Source organism: Bombina bombina, chromosome 5, assembly GCF_027579735.1.
Source record: "Bombina bombina isolate aBomBom1 chromosome 5, aBomBom1.pri, whole genome shotgun sequence".
NCBI classification, from domain to species: domain Eukaryota; kingdom Metazoa; phylum Chordata; class Amphibia; order Anura; family Bombinatoridae; genus Bombina; species Bombina bombina.
Genome location: NC_069503.1, coordinates 627,826,950 through 627,845,982, shown reverse-complemented (window position 1 = coordinate 627,845,982; position 19,033 = coordinate 627,826,950). Strand labels below are relative to the sequence as shown.

Below are 19,033 nucleotides of genomic sequence, written 5' to 3'. Positions count from 1 at the left end.
AATGTCATATTCAGTGTAGCCGATTTAACCTTCAGAATGCTATTTTTAATATCTGTTATAGTGATGTCGGTTAGTGTATCTGGCTGTAGTTTTTCTAGGATGTCAGTATAAACCCTATTTGATTGATGTCTGAGCAATGTCCTGTAGAATTCTGAAATTGAAAATCTCCCTAGACTGAATGCTGTTTGTGAAATTGCAAAGGGAGATTGGTTCCAAAAGTCTTTATCAGACTCAATTAATGACGTTATATAATGTCTGAGTTGTAGGTAGGCATAAAAATGTTTATGGGATAAGTCAAATTTAGTTTTCAACTCCTGGAATGCCTTCACGGTGTGCGACAATGGATCCAGAGCATCCCCCACTCTAATGAGTCCTTTCTCTTTCCATATCATAAAAGGTACACAGTTGTTCCCCGCTGGGAAGCCAGGGTTCCCTTTAATAGGGATGAATTTTGGGGAAGGGTGCATGCGCCCTAGCCTTCTGTGAGCCTGAGCCCAAATCCTAAGGGGGTCTCTATATAAAAAGTTGTTTTTTATATGGTGCGGGAGGTCTCTTAGGGAGCAGTACGGAAGTGAGGCCAAGGCTAAAGGTGTTGTGACTGACTCTTCCAATGATCTGTCGTAGAAATGCTCCGTATCCAGTTGCCAGTCCATAACTAGCTGCAATAATGTTGCCCAATTGTAAAGTCTAATGTTTGGGAGTCCCAATCCTCCATCAAGGTAAGAAAGTTGGAGTCTGTGAGCTGCCACTCTCGGCTTTCGCCCCCGCCATATAAAATGTTGTATAGCTTTCTCTATTTCCCTAATGTCCATATTATTAATCACAAAAGGCAGCATAAGCAGTGGATACAAAATCTTCGGTAAGAGTGACATTTTGAAAAGATTACTGCATCCAGTAAGACCCAAAGGGAGATTTTTCCATCCCCTCAACTGGGAACACACTGTGTTGCACTGAACCTCAACATTTAATTTGTACAGTTTGTAAGGGTTTTTATTCAAATGTATGCCTAGATAAGTAAGCGAGTGGGGAACTTCCACAAAAGGGTAGGCCGCAGCCTCAGAGTTATTCTTATGTAGCCACAAGATTTCCAACTTGGAGTTATTTGTCTTGTAGCCAGAAAAGTTGCCAAATATCTCCAGAGTCTCTACAATTGTAGGAACCTATAATTTTGGGGATTCAACAAACAGCAACATGTCTTCCGCATAGAGAGTTAACCGCTGCTCAGTGCTCCCTATCTTAACACCCGGAAAAGTCTGTCTTAGCTTCACCGCTAAGGGTTCCAAAGTCAAATAAAAAATTAAAGGGGATAAAGGGCAGCCTTGTCTGGTGCCTCACTCAAGGATAAAGTCTGGAGAGAAAGTGCCATTGACCAGTATCCGGGTAGTGGGGGTAGAATAAATTTTACGCAATGCTTGTATAAAGGGTCCCTGGAAATTGAAACGTTCCAATGCATCGAAAAGATAGGGCCATTCTACTCTATCGAAAGCCTTCTCTGCATCAAGGGACAGAAAAAAGGCTTCCGATTTATCAGCATCAGAGGCGGCGCCTCCCCTCTCCCAAAAGTGATTTATAACTTGAATTACCCATCTAAGATTTGTCACAGAGGAGCGTTTATACACAAAGCCTGTCTGATCAGGATGCAAGAGAGTGGATAATATGATTTTTAAGCGGTTTGCTAGAATTTTTGTAAATGTTTTGTAATCCGCATTTAGGAGTGAAATTGGGCGGAATAATTCCGGGACTGAGTGATCCTTACCAGACTTGGGGATTAAAGTGATATGCACTGAAGAGAAGGTATTAGAAGGAAGAGCATCCTCACGAAGAAGACTGTCATAAAGTTTTCTCAGTATAGGTGACACCTTGGGCAGTAGCATCCGATAGAATTCTATCGGCAAGCCATCAGGACCTTCTGCCTTACCAGAGCTATTGATTTTATCGTGGACTGAATCTCGTCCAACAAGATAGGTGCATTAAGAGAATCTAGCTGGTCTCTGCTCAGCTTAGGGAGTGTTATTGTACTCCAAAACGGTTTCAATGTCTCTGCCACTACCCCAGGTTGTTTTGTTTATAGATTTTTGAAGTATAATGCAAAGCACTGTGCCACCTCTGCTGTCGTTTTGTATGTGGTTCCTTTGTATCTCAAGGCTGCCACCTCTCGCCATGTTTCCTTTTTGTTTACCAGCGAAGCTAATAGTCTACCTGATCTGTTTCTGAACCTATGGAATTTACCCGCTGTTCTCAAGAGCCCTTAAGTTGCTTTTTTCTTCAAAAAGGTTTCCATTTCCTCTTTAACCAAGAGAAAGGTGTCATATGCCTCTCTAGATTTGTTAATACTATATGCTTGTTAGGTTTGCTCCAGATCCTTCTGTAAATCATTATATTTTTTTTGGAGGTTATATTTTAAAGTTGCCTATAAGAAATTATATGTCCCGTGAGGACTGCTTTAGCAGTGTCCCAGAATAGGTGAGGTGTTTCTAGATAATATTGGTTATCAGTAAGGAAATCGTTCCAGCAATGAATTAGATGCTTTTGAAAATTTTCAGAGTGCATCAAGTAAGATGGAAATCTGAGTATGTTTCTGTTTGACTTTGGTTTACAAAGACCCAGCATCAGTTTAATAGGAGCATGATCTGATAGTAAAATTGTGTGTATTTTCTCTTGTCTGATACTGGGGATCAGAGAATCCGATACCCAGAACATATCTATTCTAGAGAGCGAGCCCGCAGTTTTTGAGAGACAAGTGTAATCTTTGTCTGTGGGGTTTCTCCTCCATATGTCGCACATCTCGAGATCTGATTGTAATTTTTGGTATATTTTGTGTTCAAACTTGCCCTTATATCTCTGGAGCCTAGGGTTAACACTATGGGGTTGGAGCCACGACCTATCTAGCTGAAGATTAGGAGCTACATTAAAGTCTCCACCTAATATAAGTGGGAATCCCATACATGGGGATAAGGCTTGTGTGAGCTTATCCCAAAAGGGGAAGTCTTTGTTGTTTGGTGCGTAGATATTGCATAATATATATATTGCATTATGTATTTTGATTTTAAGAATAAGGAACCTACTCTCCCGATCTCTGGTTGTTTGGAGGATATCCACTGTGTGTCTTTTCCCAAACAAAATAGCAAGTCCTCTGCTTGAACTAGTGTATGAGATATATGATAGTGATCCTACCCAAAGTCTCTTAAGTTTGTCATGTTCTGTATCTGTCAGGTGCGTTTCTTGTAAAAATGCAATGTCAGAGTCCAGTCTCTTTAGGTGTGTCAGAACCAAGCTTCTCTTCACTGGGTAGTTAATGCCCCCCACATTACATGAGGTTAATTTAAGTGCCATTTATTATACCAATAAAAAGGGGGGGGGGGATTAATTCCCTCCTCCTCTCTCTCAGGGCAGATCATATTCTGGTCTCATTGAGTTGCACATAGCATACTTCATATCCACATATAAAGGTAATATCGTAAGGATAGTGGGACTTAATGGGCAGGATTCACATATGATTCTTCTAAGGGAAGCATGAGGACTCGTACCCTGAGGTATATTGCGTATAGGCAAGCAAGGTACTCTGTAACAGCTAGTGAGTACAAGTTTGAGTAGAGCAACCCCACCTGTAATGGGTCTCCGCGTGGAAGGAACAACCCCAGGGCGCTGAAGAATTGTAAAATAAGGGAAATATACACAATGTTGCTAAGTGACATCTCAGAGAAAGGTTGCACACAAACTCCGGATTTATATATTAATTTAATTGTCTCCTCAGGCAGGCCGCTATTTGTCGTATGTCTAGGGGCAAGAGTTGTTAACATCTTGAAATCCCCAACTCGGGGTGTCCCCACCTCTGTGTTAGTATGTGTCGGTGATAATTTTCCAGTTTGTTTGATAAATTTGTGCAGAGTGAAACCAACCCAGCAGGCCTGTGATAATGAAACAGGTTAGCAGCACATTGAGAGGGAGAGTCGGTATTCCTGCAAAAAAGCCAGCATACAATCCCACTTTACTCATGGTCTGACCATGCACGCTCCGATACCACTCTCCTATCCATTTTCTACAGTTATTATAAGTGTGCCTATTCAATTTTTGCATATGTAGACCCGAATGCATATATGGCAGACAGTATTGGAACATAACTACAACATTAACAATTAACAGCAGAACAATCATAATAAACATAAAAACAATCTCTTGTGTAACTCCTGTCTCACCAAGAGTCACTGGGAATAGTTCTCGATAGCGAGAATGAGGATGTGTCAGTTGCCTGACTGGCCTATGTTTATGAAGTGAGGCTGACCCGACAGACCTACAATATTGAATCAAACGCAGGTCTGCAAAGGCCAGCAACACCAGGAGTATGAATTTAGTCCATGTAGACCAGTGATAATTTAATATGATCTGTTTCTGTAAGGTCAAGATTACTCTAAAATACATTGCCATAACAAACAAATATCATCGCCATAGCTACGTGATGAGTATTGTAAGTGGTCCTCAGCCTGCCTCTTGTTGCTTTTTCCGATGCTAGGTAGCTTTCCACCGCCTGAGGGGAGTGGAAGAATTTGGGGCCATGGGCTGTTTGTAGTCGTAGTTTTGCAGGAAACAACAATGCCAACTGTCGTCCTTGTTCATAGAGATGGGAGCATATTGGGGTGAAGTCTTTGCATTGTCTAGTAACTTCAGAGGAGAAGTCTTGAAATAACAAGAGTCTGTTTCCTTCATAGATCACTTCTTTCTTTAATCTGTAAGCTCTAAGAATTTGCAGCTTCTCTTGAAAATTAAGACATTTAAAGATGACTTGTCTTGGCTTTGTATTGTTGGTCTCTAAGTTGCGCTCCGGGCCTACCCTGTGTGCCCTCTGTACATCTACAGGAAGGATGTCTTGAGGAATACCCAGGAGTTTCGGGAATACCAGTGCAGTGAATGCCAGAAGATCTTTACATTTAACCTTCTCAGGGAGGCCCACTATGCGCAGGTTGTTACGTCGACTACGATTTTCAAGATCTTCCATTCGTTCCTGCAGGATCTTATTGTTGCGTAAGAGCTGTTGTGTTGAGTTTCCCACTTCTACTTGTCTATCTTCAATATTGGATATTTTATTCTCAGCCGTCGTGAGCCGCGTTGAGTATTGTCTGACTTCACTCGTCAGTGTGTCTAATCTGGCCTGCAAGGTCTCCATTGTGGGTAGGAAAAAGGATTTAAGGTCTTTCATCAGTTGACCCCTATCCTCATTGGAGTTGGTCTGTTGCATAGGGTGCAGGGGGATCTCTGCACTGGCTTCAGATTGTTGTTTGGTTTTTTTTGTCATTGATTTTATTTCTATGGCTCATATTGCCTTCCCGGGAAGGTGTTATCCTATGGAAATATTTATCCACTTTCATGGATGTGGGTCACCCTGAAATGCCCAGTTGTAGGTGAAAATGTGACACTGTCGTAGCGACAGGTATTCAGATTGCTCTGTATGACTCTTTCAACTGTGCTATTTGTCAATTCACTCTATGTATCAGTATTGACCCAGTCTGAGTGTGTGAGATTAGGTATTTTATAATATAAATGTCCTCACGTCTCCCATCCACACTTCCTCCACTCAGGCTGACCCCATGCTTTGGTGATACTGTGTAGGAAATAGGGTGTAGGCAATTTCGACCCTCAACTTAGTGTTATCAAACCTATAGCTCTCTGTAAGCTGTCTTTAGTAACAGTACTGTTGCAAAGTAGATATGTGTATGACAGATACGAAGCCCACATACAGGTGCGGGGCTTGGTTGCAAGAAGCTATGCAAGTCAGTAGGTCTGAGTGGGTCTTTATGGTAGGCCCAAAATGGCATATCGTTATGTGGATTTTAATTGTTTTTTCACTTTAGTGTTGCGGAGCTCTTCTTAGCACCTCCATTCGCTAGTCCCGCCCACCGGAAGTCCCAGGTTTCATATCTCTTTAAGTTGAGGAAAAGGGCATAATTGTTGGTTTAGAAGATGCACTTGTTTCACACTCTAAGGTAGTCAAGAGAAAGCAGCGGGGTGAATAACAGAAATCAGCTGAGATCACAGAGAGTCAAGAGAGAGTAACATAATAGAGGTCAGGGGGTGAGTAACAAACATCAGATGAGATCACAGAGAGTCAGGAGAAAGCAGCAAAATAGAGGTCAGGGGTGAGTAACTGACCTCAGCTGAGATCACAGAGAGTCAGTAGAGAGCAGTGAAATAGAGGTTAGGGGTGAGTAACTGACATTAGCTGAGTTCACAGAGAGTCAGGAAAAAGCAGCAAAATAGAGGTAAGGGGGTGAGTAACTGACATCAGCTGAGATCACCGAGAGTCAGGAGAGAGCAGTGAAATAAAGATTAGGGGTGAGTAACTGACATTAGCTGAGATCACAGAGAGTCAGGAGAAAGCAGCAAAATAGAGGTCAGGGGGTGAGTAACTGACATCAGCTGAGATCACAGAGAGTCAAGAGAAAGCAGTGAAATAGAGGTCAGGGGTGAGTAACTGACATTAGCTGAGATCACAGAGAGTCAGGAGAAAGCAATGAAATAGAGGTCAGGGGTGAGAAACTGACATCAGCTGAGATCACAAAGTCAGGAGAGAGCAGAGGATTAAAGGTCAGGGCGGTGAGTAACCAACATCAGCTGAGATCAGAGAGAGTCAGGAGAAAGCAGTGAAACAGAGGTCACGGGGTGAGTAACTGATATCAGCTGAGATCACAAAGAGTCAGGAAAGAGCAGCAGAATAAAGGTCAGGGTGGTGAGTAACCAAAATCAGCTGAGATTAGAGAGAGTCAGGAGAGAGCAGCAAAACAGAGGTTAGGGGGTGAGCAACTGACATCAGCTGAGATCACAGAGAGTCAGGAGGCAGAATAGTTGCATACCCTCTGGCACAGACTAACCAGGGTGAAGGATGAAAGTCAGAGAAGCAGATAAGCAACTACTTCTTCTCCTATGTGGCAGCTAGCATTGCGTCTGTGGTTTGAAAACAGCCAGAAAAGACACAGTTAAAATTGCGATCCTGCCACAGCTTTTGCCCTGAGACCCAGTGAGGTTCAGTTACTTCCCTGGTAGAGCACATAATTTAAATAAACTCCCACTGAGGAGCTGCAACAAAATAGAACATAGCTGGCAATTGGTGGGGTTCTGAGACTTCTGTTCATGATTTTCTAAAGCTTGGATACTGCAGTGCTTCAGAAAGTACCTTTAATGAAGAAGAGACTAGCCAGATTAGGTCTGTTTACTTTAGAGAATAGAAGTGATATGATTGCTTTATATAGATACAGACCTGACAACTTTAAAAAATATTTCATAGTGTGCACTAATTTGCATATTCAATGATGTCACTGAAAGTGTGTATAAACCAGTAACGGTGAACGTGAACACACACACACATATACATACACATACACAAAAACACATATATTCACATACAAATGCATCACCACTTTAAAATATACTTAAATCAGTTATAATATACGTAATTATAAAAGTACCTATGTCCCTGAATCACAAAAATAAGGAATTAGCTAAACATTAATACACAAGTTAGCATTTCCATAAACTCAAATATTCATTCTTTACATTATTGTAACACACACTAACTTTAAGTTAGATTTTTTAGACAAATATGCAAAACAGTTGTTATAGCAGGCCATATAAATAAAGGTTGTGTCTCACATAATCTATAGTGGGTATTTTATCTGGAAATACACACATATAAACTGAGTGAGTGGAGTTTAATATGTGAGCTAAAACTGTGTGTGGCCAATAAGTGAGTTTGATTGTGGTTCTCACTAAAAAGTTGTAATTGAATGAAATAACAGTGTTAGCTCTTAAAGGATTAGGACTGCATAACAAAAATATGATAAAAGGAAAAATATGGATATGTAGCAAACAATAAATATGAGGCAAAAATTACAAAAGAGATAATGTCCAGAAAACAAAAGAAAAAGTAACGTTTTTGTAAAAAAATGTATAAAATGACAAAATGGTTTTATGGCAAAAATTATATATGATGAAGTGTCCAGCAATGACTCACCTCCGGAGGGAGAAAAAGTAACAATGGTGGTTCAGTGATAGTTTTAAGGCAAACCGCTGAAGTAGTTTGAGGGGAGAGCAGCTTACAGAGCTGCAGCGTCCTGGTCTGTGTAAACCGGAAGTGCGGAGGTCCGTGAAACCGGAGGTGGATGGATGACACGCAAACAGCGTGTGTTCAGCAGCACAGAGGAAAGTCAGAGTCCTCAGTGAAAGCGGCTGTGCAGGGAAGCATGCAACTTCAATACCAAGCAAGGTATTGAATGTTGCAGGCTCTTTTATAGCCAGGACTTAGTTAGGAACATATGTTTTAAAGAGACAGGAATTTGTTATCATGACAGGGTACCCCCTTTAAGGAACCACTCCGTGGTTCATGGTTTTGGTCTAGATGGATGTCGACGGTGAAACAGAGATACTAGTCTTGGGGCTGAGAGGTTAGCTGAGGGCTCCCAGGAATCCTCCTCATGGGGATAGCCCTTCCAGTGGATCAGATACTGGAGTCTACCGGATACTTTACGAGAGTCCAGGATGTTTTCAACCTCATACTCCACTTCAGGAGCTAGAGGGGGTTCATCCACGGAAGAAGGTGAATGATTCCTGAGTGCCTGATATGGCTTGAGAAGCGAAACATGAAAGGTTGGGTGGATACGATAATGTGAGGGCAGAAGCAAGGTCACAGCGTTGTCATTGATAACCTTGGTTACAGGGAAAGGTCCAATAAATAATTTGTTGAACTTGCGGCTAGGCACAGTGAGACGAAGATTTCTTGTGGATAGCCATACCAAGTCACCAGGATTGTAGATAGGGGACGCTCTATGTCGGAGGTCATAATAATGTTTATGACGTGCTTGGGCCTTTTTTATGTTTTCTGAGAGTAATGTAAAGGATTCTGAGATGGAGTTAGTGAAATCATTTATTATAGGACAATCACTTTCCCTTTCGAGGGGTAAGCAGAATGACGGGTGAAATCCGTAATTGGCATGGAAAGGAGTGTCTTTGATTGAAGTGTGATATGTGTTGTTATGTGCAAATTCTGCGATAGGGAGCAACTCATTCCAGTTATCCTGTTGTTGTGTGGAGAAACAACGGATATATTCTTCCAACCACTGGTTGGTACGCTCCGTCTGCCCGTTGGTCTGGGGGTGAAAAGCAGATGATAACCTTTGATCAATTTCAAGGGTTTTACATAGCTGTTTCCAAAGGCGCGAGGTGAATTGTGTCCCTCTGTCTGTTGTGATAGAAGAGGGTACTCCATGTAATTTGATTACATTTTTTAGCAACAATGTCACTGTTTCCATACTGGTAGGCAGTTTATGGAAAGGGACAAAATGAGACATTTTCGTCAATAGATCAACCACCACCATAATTGTTTTGTTACCACCGGATTTGGGAAGGTCAACAATAAAATCTATGGCTATCTCACTCCATGGTCTTTTGGGTATAGGAAGAGAAAGGAGATAACCTGGGGGGTGTCTTTTATCTTTTTTACATGTGGTACATGTCTTGCAGGTAGAGATGTGTTTTTGTACATCACAAATCATTCTGGGCCACCAGTACAATCGCTTAAGCAATCTGTGAGTCTTGTTAACTCCTGGGTGTCCAGAGAACTTGGAATCATGTACCTGTTCAAGTATAAATGATCTCATGTTTGGAGGGATATATGTCTTACCTTGATAACAAAGTAACCCATCAGATTTAGGAGTTAGATTATATGTATCCTTTGTTGTGTCGATGTCTGTTCACTTTTTAACTTAACTGTGAAATCTATGATACCACCTAAAATAAAGTTAGGGGGAATAATAGTACCTGTGTGAGGAACCTGAGGGGGTTTTGGAGGTAGCCTGGATAGGATGTCTGCTTTTGTATTTAGGGAAGCCGTCCTATAGGTGATAATGTAGTTGAACCTTGAAAAGAACAGACTCCATCTGACCTGTCTAGATGTGAGTGTTCTATTGGTTTTGAGAAACTGTAGGTTTCTATGATCGGTATAAATAATGATAGGTTCAGCGGTTCCTTCTAATAAATGTCTCCAATTAACTAGGGCACTTTTCATGGCGAGAAGTTCTTTTTCCCCTACATGATAGTTTAGTTCAGAGGAAGTGAGGACACGGGAGTAATATGCTATTGGATGTAATTTATTTGTTGTTTTGGATTTTTGGGAAAGTACAGCCCCAATAGCATGTTCAGATGCGTCTACTTCAAGTGTATACTGAGAGAGTGGGTCAGGATAAGCAAGAATAGGAGCTGTAGTAAATGCATGTTTTAAATAATTAAAGGCATCATTAGCTGAGGGGGACCACACAAAGGGTATATGATCTTTAGTAAGATTAGTGAGGGGTTTAGCAATGTGAGAGAACCCTTTAATAAACTTTCAATAGAAATTCGAAAACCCTAGAAATTTTTGGACATTCTTTTTATTACGTGGTATGGGCCAATCAATTATTGCTTGAACCTTTGAATTTTCCATCTGAATCCCGTTTGATGAGATATGGTACCCCAGAAATGTGATATCGTTACTATGAAATATACATTTTTCAGCTTTCACGTAAAGTTTATGTGCTTGTAAACGTGCCAAGACTGTTCTTACGTGTTTTATGTGTTCTGTTAAAGTGTTAGAGAAGATTAATATGTCATCAAGATATATTACCAGGAAGGTGTCCAATATATCTCTGAATATGTCATTAATATAACGTTGAAACGTTGCAGGGGCATTACAAAGCCCAAATGGCATTACCGTGTACTCAAAAAGTCCGTATCTCGTACGGAACGCCGTCAGCCACTCATCACCTGAACGCATACGAATGAGGTTGTAAGCACCTCTAAGGTCGAGTTTAGTGAAAATAGATGACCCATTTAATCTTTCTATAAGTTCAGGGATGAGCGGCAGAGGATAACGGTCTTTTACAGTACGTTTATTGAGCTCACGGTAATCCACAATTGGTCTGATGGTTTTGTCTTTGTTAGTCACAAAGAAAATGCCCGCACCTGCAGGAGAGGTGGAAGGTCTTATGAATCCTTTCCTAAGGTTTTCATTTATGTATTCTTTGAGTCTTACTAATTCAGTTTGGGATAGAGGGAAGATGTGCCCATATGGGATGTCAGACCCTGGTATAAGTTCTATGGGGCAATCATACTCTCTATGGGGTGGTAGAGATTCTGCCTCTACTTTATCAAATACTAAAGAGAAATCATGATACTGATGGGGTATTAACCCTTCACCTTGGTTAATGTGGAGTATAGAGTGAGAAAGTAGACAAGTATTTTTACAGTAGGATGAGTTAAATTCTATTGTATTTTGTTTCCAATGAATCATTGGTTGGTGTTGTCTTAACCAGTGCAGCCCGAATATGACCGGGAACATTGGAGAGGTGATTATATCAAAAGAGATGTACTCTTGGTGATTATTGTGAATGTTAACAAGTATGGGAATCGTTTGATGTATGATTGGACCTGTGGATAAACAATTACCATCAATCAAACGTACTGCAACTGGTTTTTCTTTCACAACAAACGGTATATTTTTATTTTTTACTATAGAGGTATCAATGTAATTGGCATAAGCGCCAGAGTCCACAACGGCTTCAAGGTTTAGTCGCTGTCTTTCCCACTGTAACGAGATGGGAACTAATAAGTAAGTTGGTTTATGAGTAGAAAGTGTAAAATTGTGAAGAGTACAAACTGACTCACCAGATTTCTGTCTCTTCAGAGATGGGCAGTCCGTGACTGAATGGTCCTTGGAGGCACAATACATGCAGAGAGCATGTTCCTTGCGGTGAGACTTTTCCTCTGGGGTTAGCGGTCCTTTAATGAACCCAATATCCATGGCCTCTGCATTACCCCTTGGGCTATATGTCACAGGACGTGAAGGATGATATCTGGTTACAGTGTCATGTGTTTGTTTCTCTAATCTCCTCTCTCTGAATCTCCTATCAATCTTAATAGTAAGGGCCATTAATGCCTCTAAAGAATCTGGGAGATCAATTCTAACTAATTCATCTTTTATAGGGTCTGATAGACCTAATCTAAATTGATTAATTAATGAGATTTGGTTCCATTGCGTGTCTCTTTGCCAGATCTTGAACTCAGATATGTAGTCTTCCACATATCTTTTATTCTGCTTTAGACTACGTAATGTATTTTCTGCTGTCAGTTGTTTATGAGGGTCTTCATACAGGTCAGACATTGCTCTAAAAAATTCATCAACTGATTCAAGTATGGGGTCATTAGATTCATACAGGGAGTCTGCCCATGCACGGGGTTCTCCTTTTAAATAAGATATTATTGTCAGAATTTTTATTCTTTCAGTAGGGAATGTTTTAGGTTTTAATGTAATAAACATTCTACAGGCATTGTAGAACTGTCTAAAAGTTTTTCTATCGCCTGAGAAATGCTCTGGGGGGCTGATAGGCGGTTCAGGAGGAACAGGAGGAGAGTTAAACCCTTCTTTTATAATCCCTTTTAGGGTTAAATTCTCTGAGTGTAATTCTCTAAGACCCTGTGTCAACTGATCTACTTTATGGGAGAGTTCCATGACATGAGCCTGTAGGTCAGCAGGGTTCAGCATTCTGTTTTTTAGGCTTGGTATTCTGTAACACACACTAACTTTAAGTTAGATTTTTTTAGACAAATATGCAAAACAGTTGTTATAGCAGGCCATATAAATAAAGGTTGTGTCTCACATAATCTATAGTGGGTATTTTATCTGGAAATACACACATATAAACTGAGTGAGTGGAGTTTAATATGTGAGCTAAAACTGTTTGTGGCCAATAAGTGAGTTTGATTGTGGTTCTCACTAAAAAGTTGTAATTGAATGAAATAACAGTGTTAGCTCTTAAAGGATTAGGACTGCATAACAAAAATATGATAAAAGGAAAAATATGGATATGTAGCAAACAATAAATATGAGGCAAAAATTACAAAAGAGATAATGTCCAGAAAACAAAAGAAAAAGTAACGTTTTTGTAAAAAAATGTATAAAATGACAAAATGGTTTTATGGCAAAAATTATATATGATGAAGTGTCCAGCAATGACTCACCTCCGGAGGGAGAAAAAGTAACAATGGTGGTTCAGTGATAGTTTTAAGGCAAACCGCTGAAGTAGTTTGAGGGGAGAGCAGCTTACAGAGCTGCAGCGTCCTGGTCTGTGTAAACCGGAAGTGCAGAGGTCCGTGAAACCGGAAGTGGATGGATGACACGCAAACAGCGTGTGTTCAGCAGCACAGAGGAAAGTCAGAGTCCTCAGTGAAAGCGGCTGTGCAGGGAAGCATGCAACTTCAATACCAAGCAAGGTATTGAATGTTGCAGGCTCTTTTATAGCCAGGACTTAGTTAGGAACATATGTTTTAAAGAGACAGGAATTTGATATCATGACAATTATATGCCAATTGCAGTTATTTATAAAATAAATAATTTTAAAAAATGTGTCCATTTAAAGTGAAGGTGTTACGTGTGCAGACTGCAGGATGGTGGAGTTCAGCTGTGCATATCAGAGAACCTGAGGGCATCATATCTGAGCAGCAAGAATATCTGTTGCCCCTGCCCCTATTTCCAAATACCTGTTGTTAGCTGGGACCAGCCTCCCTGTAGGTTTGAGGGGTGGGAGTAATAGGGAGGGAACAGCAGAGACAGAGGATAGTACACTTGTAAACAGTATGGGATAAACTGCGGTGACTGCAGCTGAGGTGCACAGCGTGACTCACCAGTCTCTTAGTCTATGCTGATCCTCACTGTATTCTGAAGAGAGAGCAGCTGGTGGGTGGAAGCTCCGCCCCCTCTTCATATTTCATCAAAACATTAGTTACTAGGGGAGGAGCAGGCAGGCTCTATAAGGGGAAGGGTTCTGTCTGTACTGCACAATGATCTGTACAATATATGCAGCATTGAATAACAGACACATAGCTTTTCTCACTGGTCACACCGTGTGATCTATGTAGATCACCGGGTGAATGTGAGAAAATACAGGAAATAGTGTCACACGACCAGACAGTATGACTTGACAGGTCTGTAAATATATTCATGGCCCATCAAGAGCATTGGCAAGAGCACTGTTTACTCCATGTTTTTGTACAGGAGGTCACATTTTAAGTCTAGAGCAGAGAAGATTTAACCTTCATCAACAAAAATGTTTTCTTTCCCACTTGTGAGAGCAATCAAACCATTGAACTGTTTCCCTGAGTTGTTAGTGAATGCCAATACCAGGACAGAAGATAACTTTACAAAGAGTTTAGACTTGTGTTAATAAATGGGTAGGCTTACCATTTTTTGTTATAAAAACAGGGTTTAAAAAGCATTTGTTATGATTGATTTCAATGGAATTATTATTTTATTTCAACTTATCTACATATGTTATTGTGTATGTTACTTACAGTTCTTAAAGCCATTTTGGTCTCCAGCCTCTTCTGGCCAGCAGAAGCAAGTCCTTGTCTAACTCTTGTCATGTTATGGAACTTCAAATAAGTTCCATGTTCAATTTATAGAAAATTGAGCCAGTCCACTTTGATTGATATATAGGTATGAAAAATATTGTTATTAGTTATTAAACCTCTTTGTATGTGAGCTGACATGATGCAGAGTTTATTTAGATGATTCCATGAACACTAGTATCCTCTTAGCCTGATAAAAGAAAACATATGATGTGTCCAATCCTTCACTTCCTTGATGTTTTTTCCTCCAAACAATGTGTTCATAATTGATTATTGATGTGTTTTACAAAATTGTAATTCATTCTGGTTAGAATAGAAGATGCAAAATGTCACTTATTTATATCATGCTTCCCAACACATTTTTATTGACTTCTGTCACAGATGAAATGAAAAATGTGTGTAATTTCAGCATTGCTAAATGTGCATGAAGAAAAATGTTTCAGTTACCATAATGCCTAGATTTGTTCATGTACGTAAGAGCAAACTGCTTATTCTGCTTCTATGCAAGTTAAATTGATGCAGAAAGTAGTATAATAGTAGTTCAAACCAACATGAATTAAAAAATGAGAAAAACAAGAAACATGATTGGTTTCTCACAAACTGTTAATTAGTAACAGAGGACAAGCTAGTTTGCAAAGCTAGATAGCAAACATTTAGATTGATAGATGCATTTGATCATCTACAGAGTTACTTATTTGTTATGCAAATTGTTTTCAAGGTTTTTGTGTAAAAAAAAAATACAGTTTTGGTATTGCAAAACCATACATTAAAGGGCCATGATACCCAAATGTTGAAACACTTGAGAGTGATGCAGCATAGTTGTAAAAATCTGACTAGAAAATATCACCTGAACATCACTATGTAAAAAAGAAAGATATTTTACCTCAAAAATTCCTCAGAAGCCACATCCCATTGTAAAGGACTTCTAAGCAGCAAATCAGTCTGTCTGTCCCGGGACAGGCAAAGGAGCAACATTTGTGCACTATCATCTTTTTTCCCTATTCAGTTTAAGGAAGTTTTCTATGAAATCTCATGAGAGTTAGGTGAAATCTCATGAGGTCACAGTAAAATAGTTCATGACCTCAGCACTGTTGATGCTGATTGGCTGCTGTTCATTACTTCATTTTTTTTTTTTTTTACCTGTAGCTGGACAGCAGCTGAAGTATAACTTTTTACACAGAACTTACTCTGGTGAGCTGAGGAAATTGTGAGGTAAAATATCTTCCTTTTTTACATAGAGATGCTCAGGTGATATTTTCCTGTCAGCTTTTTACAGTTATACTGCATCAGTTTCAAGTGATTTAGTCTATAAGTATTATGTCCCTTTAACTGCATTTATGCATCTCTCTTAGGCCAACTTAGCAATGCAAGGAGCAAAGCTAGCTGTTGCCCAGGCAGAACTGAACAATGCACAGAGTCAACTTGATGAAAAACAGAAGGAGTTGGATGCTGTGCAAGCCATGTATGATGCAGCCATGAGAGAGAAACAGACTCTAGTTGATGATGCTGAAGCGTGCCGACGTAAGATGATGAATGCAACTGCACTAATTGAAGGACTTGGTGGAGAAAAAGTAAGAAACTAAACAATGTAACAGCACAAATAGTGAATTACCTTCCAAATCCAAAAAAATAACCCAAACCCAAACTTATTGGTTTGATATTAAATGGGAAATATGCTTATTTTCTATATGGAAACCATTCCCATTTATGGAATTGTAATTAATTATAAATTTTTACCAGTTCATTGTTTATAAAATGTACCGTTAATGAAATGAAATGATATAAAAGCCAAGTTGATTATTTCATTATGTACTTACAAAATTAATGTCAATTATTTCAATCACCAATTGCTTATCACCAGATTCGTTGGACAGAAAGTAGCAAAAATTTTCAAAATCAAATCGTTCGATTAGTTGGTGATGTTCTCTTGGCCACTGGATTCCTCTCTTACTCTGGCCCGTTTAACCAGGAGTACAGAAATCTGTTGTTACAGCTATGGAAGAAAGAAATGAACAATAATAAAATACCATACAGTGATGTAAGTACTGACTTACTGCCATATTTAAACTGTGGGTTTTAAGCAATCAGTTTAGTTAGTTGCACAGTACATTTCAGTTCCAAGGGCCATGGAGCAAACATACACACATAATGATTTGATAGCTTGTCAGTATGTGACTGCATTCCAGTGGGTTATTGATAGATACAAAAGTCAGGCTTTTTTAGTGGGTCTTCAGTAACTAAGTAAGATGGATTGATCTGGAGAGAAATTTGTTTAAATATACATTTCATACAGCAAAATACAAGTGTGGCAGATCTTACTGAGCTTGTTAGAACTGGGTGTAGCATTGTAATGTAATAGTATAAGAAAAATATGTTTGAGGCCATTTAAATCTATGAAAAACCACCGTTTTTTTCTGGTTTTCAATTTACTTCTCAACATATTAAATTCATCAGTACTTTACATTGGGATAATTCAATAGATGTATCAAAATACATTTAACTTGATTTTTGTATGATATTTAAAACTTTCGTTTTCAAAAGCATTGACTTCTTGAATACCTGTTTTTGGCATCTTTTGAACAGCATAAATTATCTGTTTGCACAACTTTTTTTTGCATTGCTATCAGCCAGACAGGACTGCCACATATTATACGGCTGTTTTTCACCAAACTAATAATGAAAAAAGGTCTGCCAATAAACAATAAAAACAAATGTCTGATTGTGATTACATTGACATGGAAAAGGGCTCACAATAATGATCATACAGTAGATTGTGGCCAACCCCATGGTTTGCAATGGCTTTTAGCTGCCCTATCATTCTTATTGTCACCACTTAGCTTCCAGAGCAATGAATTTCAGCTTTATATGGCAATTGTGTGGTTAAGAGAATCATTTTCAAATTACTGACAGAATTATATTAAAAGGGCTATACACTTGCATGATTTTACTACACATATCCATGTATATAGTAGCTATATTTTTCATATTGTCATGGCACATTTACATATATTATCTCATTGGTAGCTTTCATTGTTTTCCGTATTTGCTTCATATTTTCCCCTTTGACTGATTCATTTTTATTTTTCCTGTTGTTCATTGAAAATGAAGGCAATCTCTTCTCTAACTGTTATTGCTTAAGGCTGTTCAAGGAGAATTTGAAGGGTTAGGACTAAGTTTATTAATCCTTGTTCAATCATTTTTCTTTCCTTTTCGCTGAAAAACAGCAGGCATAAATGTTTGATTCAATGTGCTAGTTTTTTGAAAGAAATACTTTTTCTATTATCCCAAAAGTGCTCTAATTTTACATTTCAGCCCCTGTGTTTATTGTCCCCAAATTCTATAAGAAATAGAAAAAATTGCTCTTATAAATAACAATAGAAACTTTATTGAAACCAGAAAAGAAAGAATAGGTACAGTAATATAAGTGATTACACAATTTAGTTGTGCTACACAGCTTCCATTCAATTGAACTTCATCACTAGCAATAATGTGACAGTATTATTTTGACATAAAATGTGTAGATTTAATGCAAAGTGCTTTGGCTTATTATTTACACAAAGGCAACCTTTGGTTCCTTTCTTATAGTCATTCTTTTGCTTGGACTGAATAAATAATGTCCAACTTCTTTGTATATAATTTTTTTTATGTATATAAATCTGTAGAATGGTAAAAATTTCCTTTTTCCTGGGCATAGTTCCGCACATCCAGATGAGCCATAGGGGGGTAGTTATAAACGCGTCTACTTTACCTGCCTTCGCCGGTCCAATACGCCCGCCTAAGCTCGACGCCGCGGACCTTCAAAATTTCGCCTAAGTTATCAAAAAAGCTGTCAAAAAGCCGCGCACCAAGTACGGGGCGATGAGCAGTGGACTGTGAGAGTTATCACTCATCCGATCTCGCTGCTCTTCGGCTTTTTGACAGCTTTATTGCTAGCCTGTCACTAAGCACCCACACTAACTACAGTGTTCTACCCCCTATACCGGCGCCCCCGGAGCCGCCCGCAACTCAATAAAGTTATTAACCCCTAAACCGCCGCTCCTAGACCCCGCCGCAACTCTTATAAATGTATTAACCCCTAAACCGCCGCTCCCGGACACCGCCGCCACCTACATTCTACCTAGTAACCCCTATCCTGCCCCCCCATACCGCCGCCACCTATAATAAAGTTATTAACGCCTATCCTGCCGATCCCGTACCCCGCCGCAACTAAATAAATTGTTTATCCCCTAAACCGCCGCTCCCGGACCCCGCCGCAACCTATATTAAACTTATTAACCCCTAATCTGCCCCCCCTACACTGTCGCCACCTATAATAAATTTACTAACCCCTATCCTGCCCCCCCTACACCGCCGCCACTGTAATAAAATTATTAACCCCTAAACCTAAGTCTAACACTAACCCTAATACCCCCCTAACTTAAATATTAATTAAATAAATCTAAATAATATTTCTCTTATTAAATAAATTAATCCTATTTTAAACTAAATACTTACCTTTAAAATAAACCCTAATATAGCTACAATATAAATAATAATTATATTGTAGCTATTTTAGGATTTATTTTTATTTTACAGGCATCTTTCAATTTATTTTAACTAGGTACAATAG

General features: G+C 39.3%; 1 protein-coding gene across 1 annotated transcript in view; it reads left to right on the top strand.

The window, feature by feature from the left end:
- Nucleotides 1-19,033, top strand: part of LOC128661578 (dynein axonemal heavy chain 5-like) — a 671,317-nt gene that overhangs the window by 482,422 nt on the left and 169,862 nt on the right. The window contains 2 exon segments of the mRNA XM_053715820.1: nucleotides 15,777-15,995; nucleotides 16,286-16,462. Of these exon segments, the coding sequence (XP_053571795.1) occupies nucleotides 15,777-15,995; nucleotides 16,286-16,462 (396 nt within the window).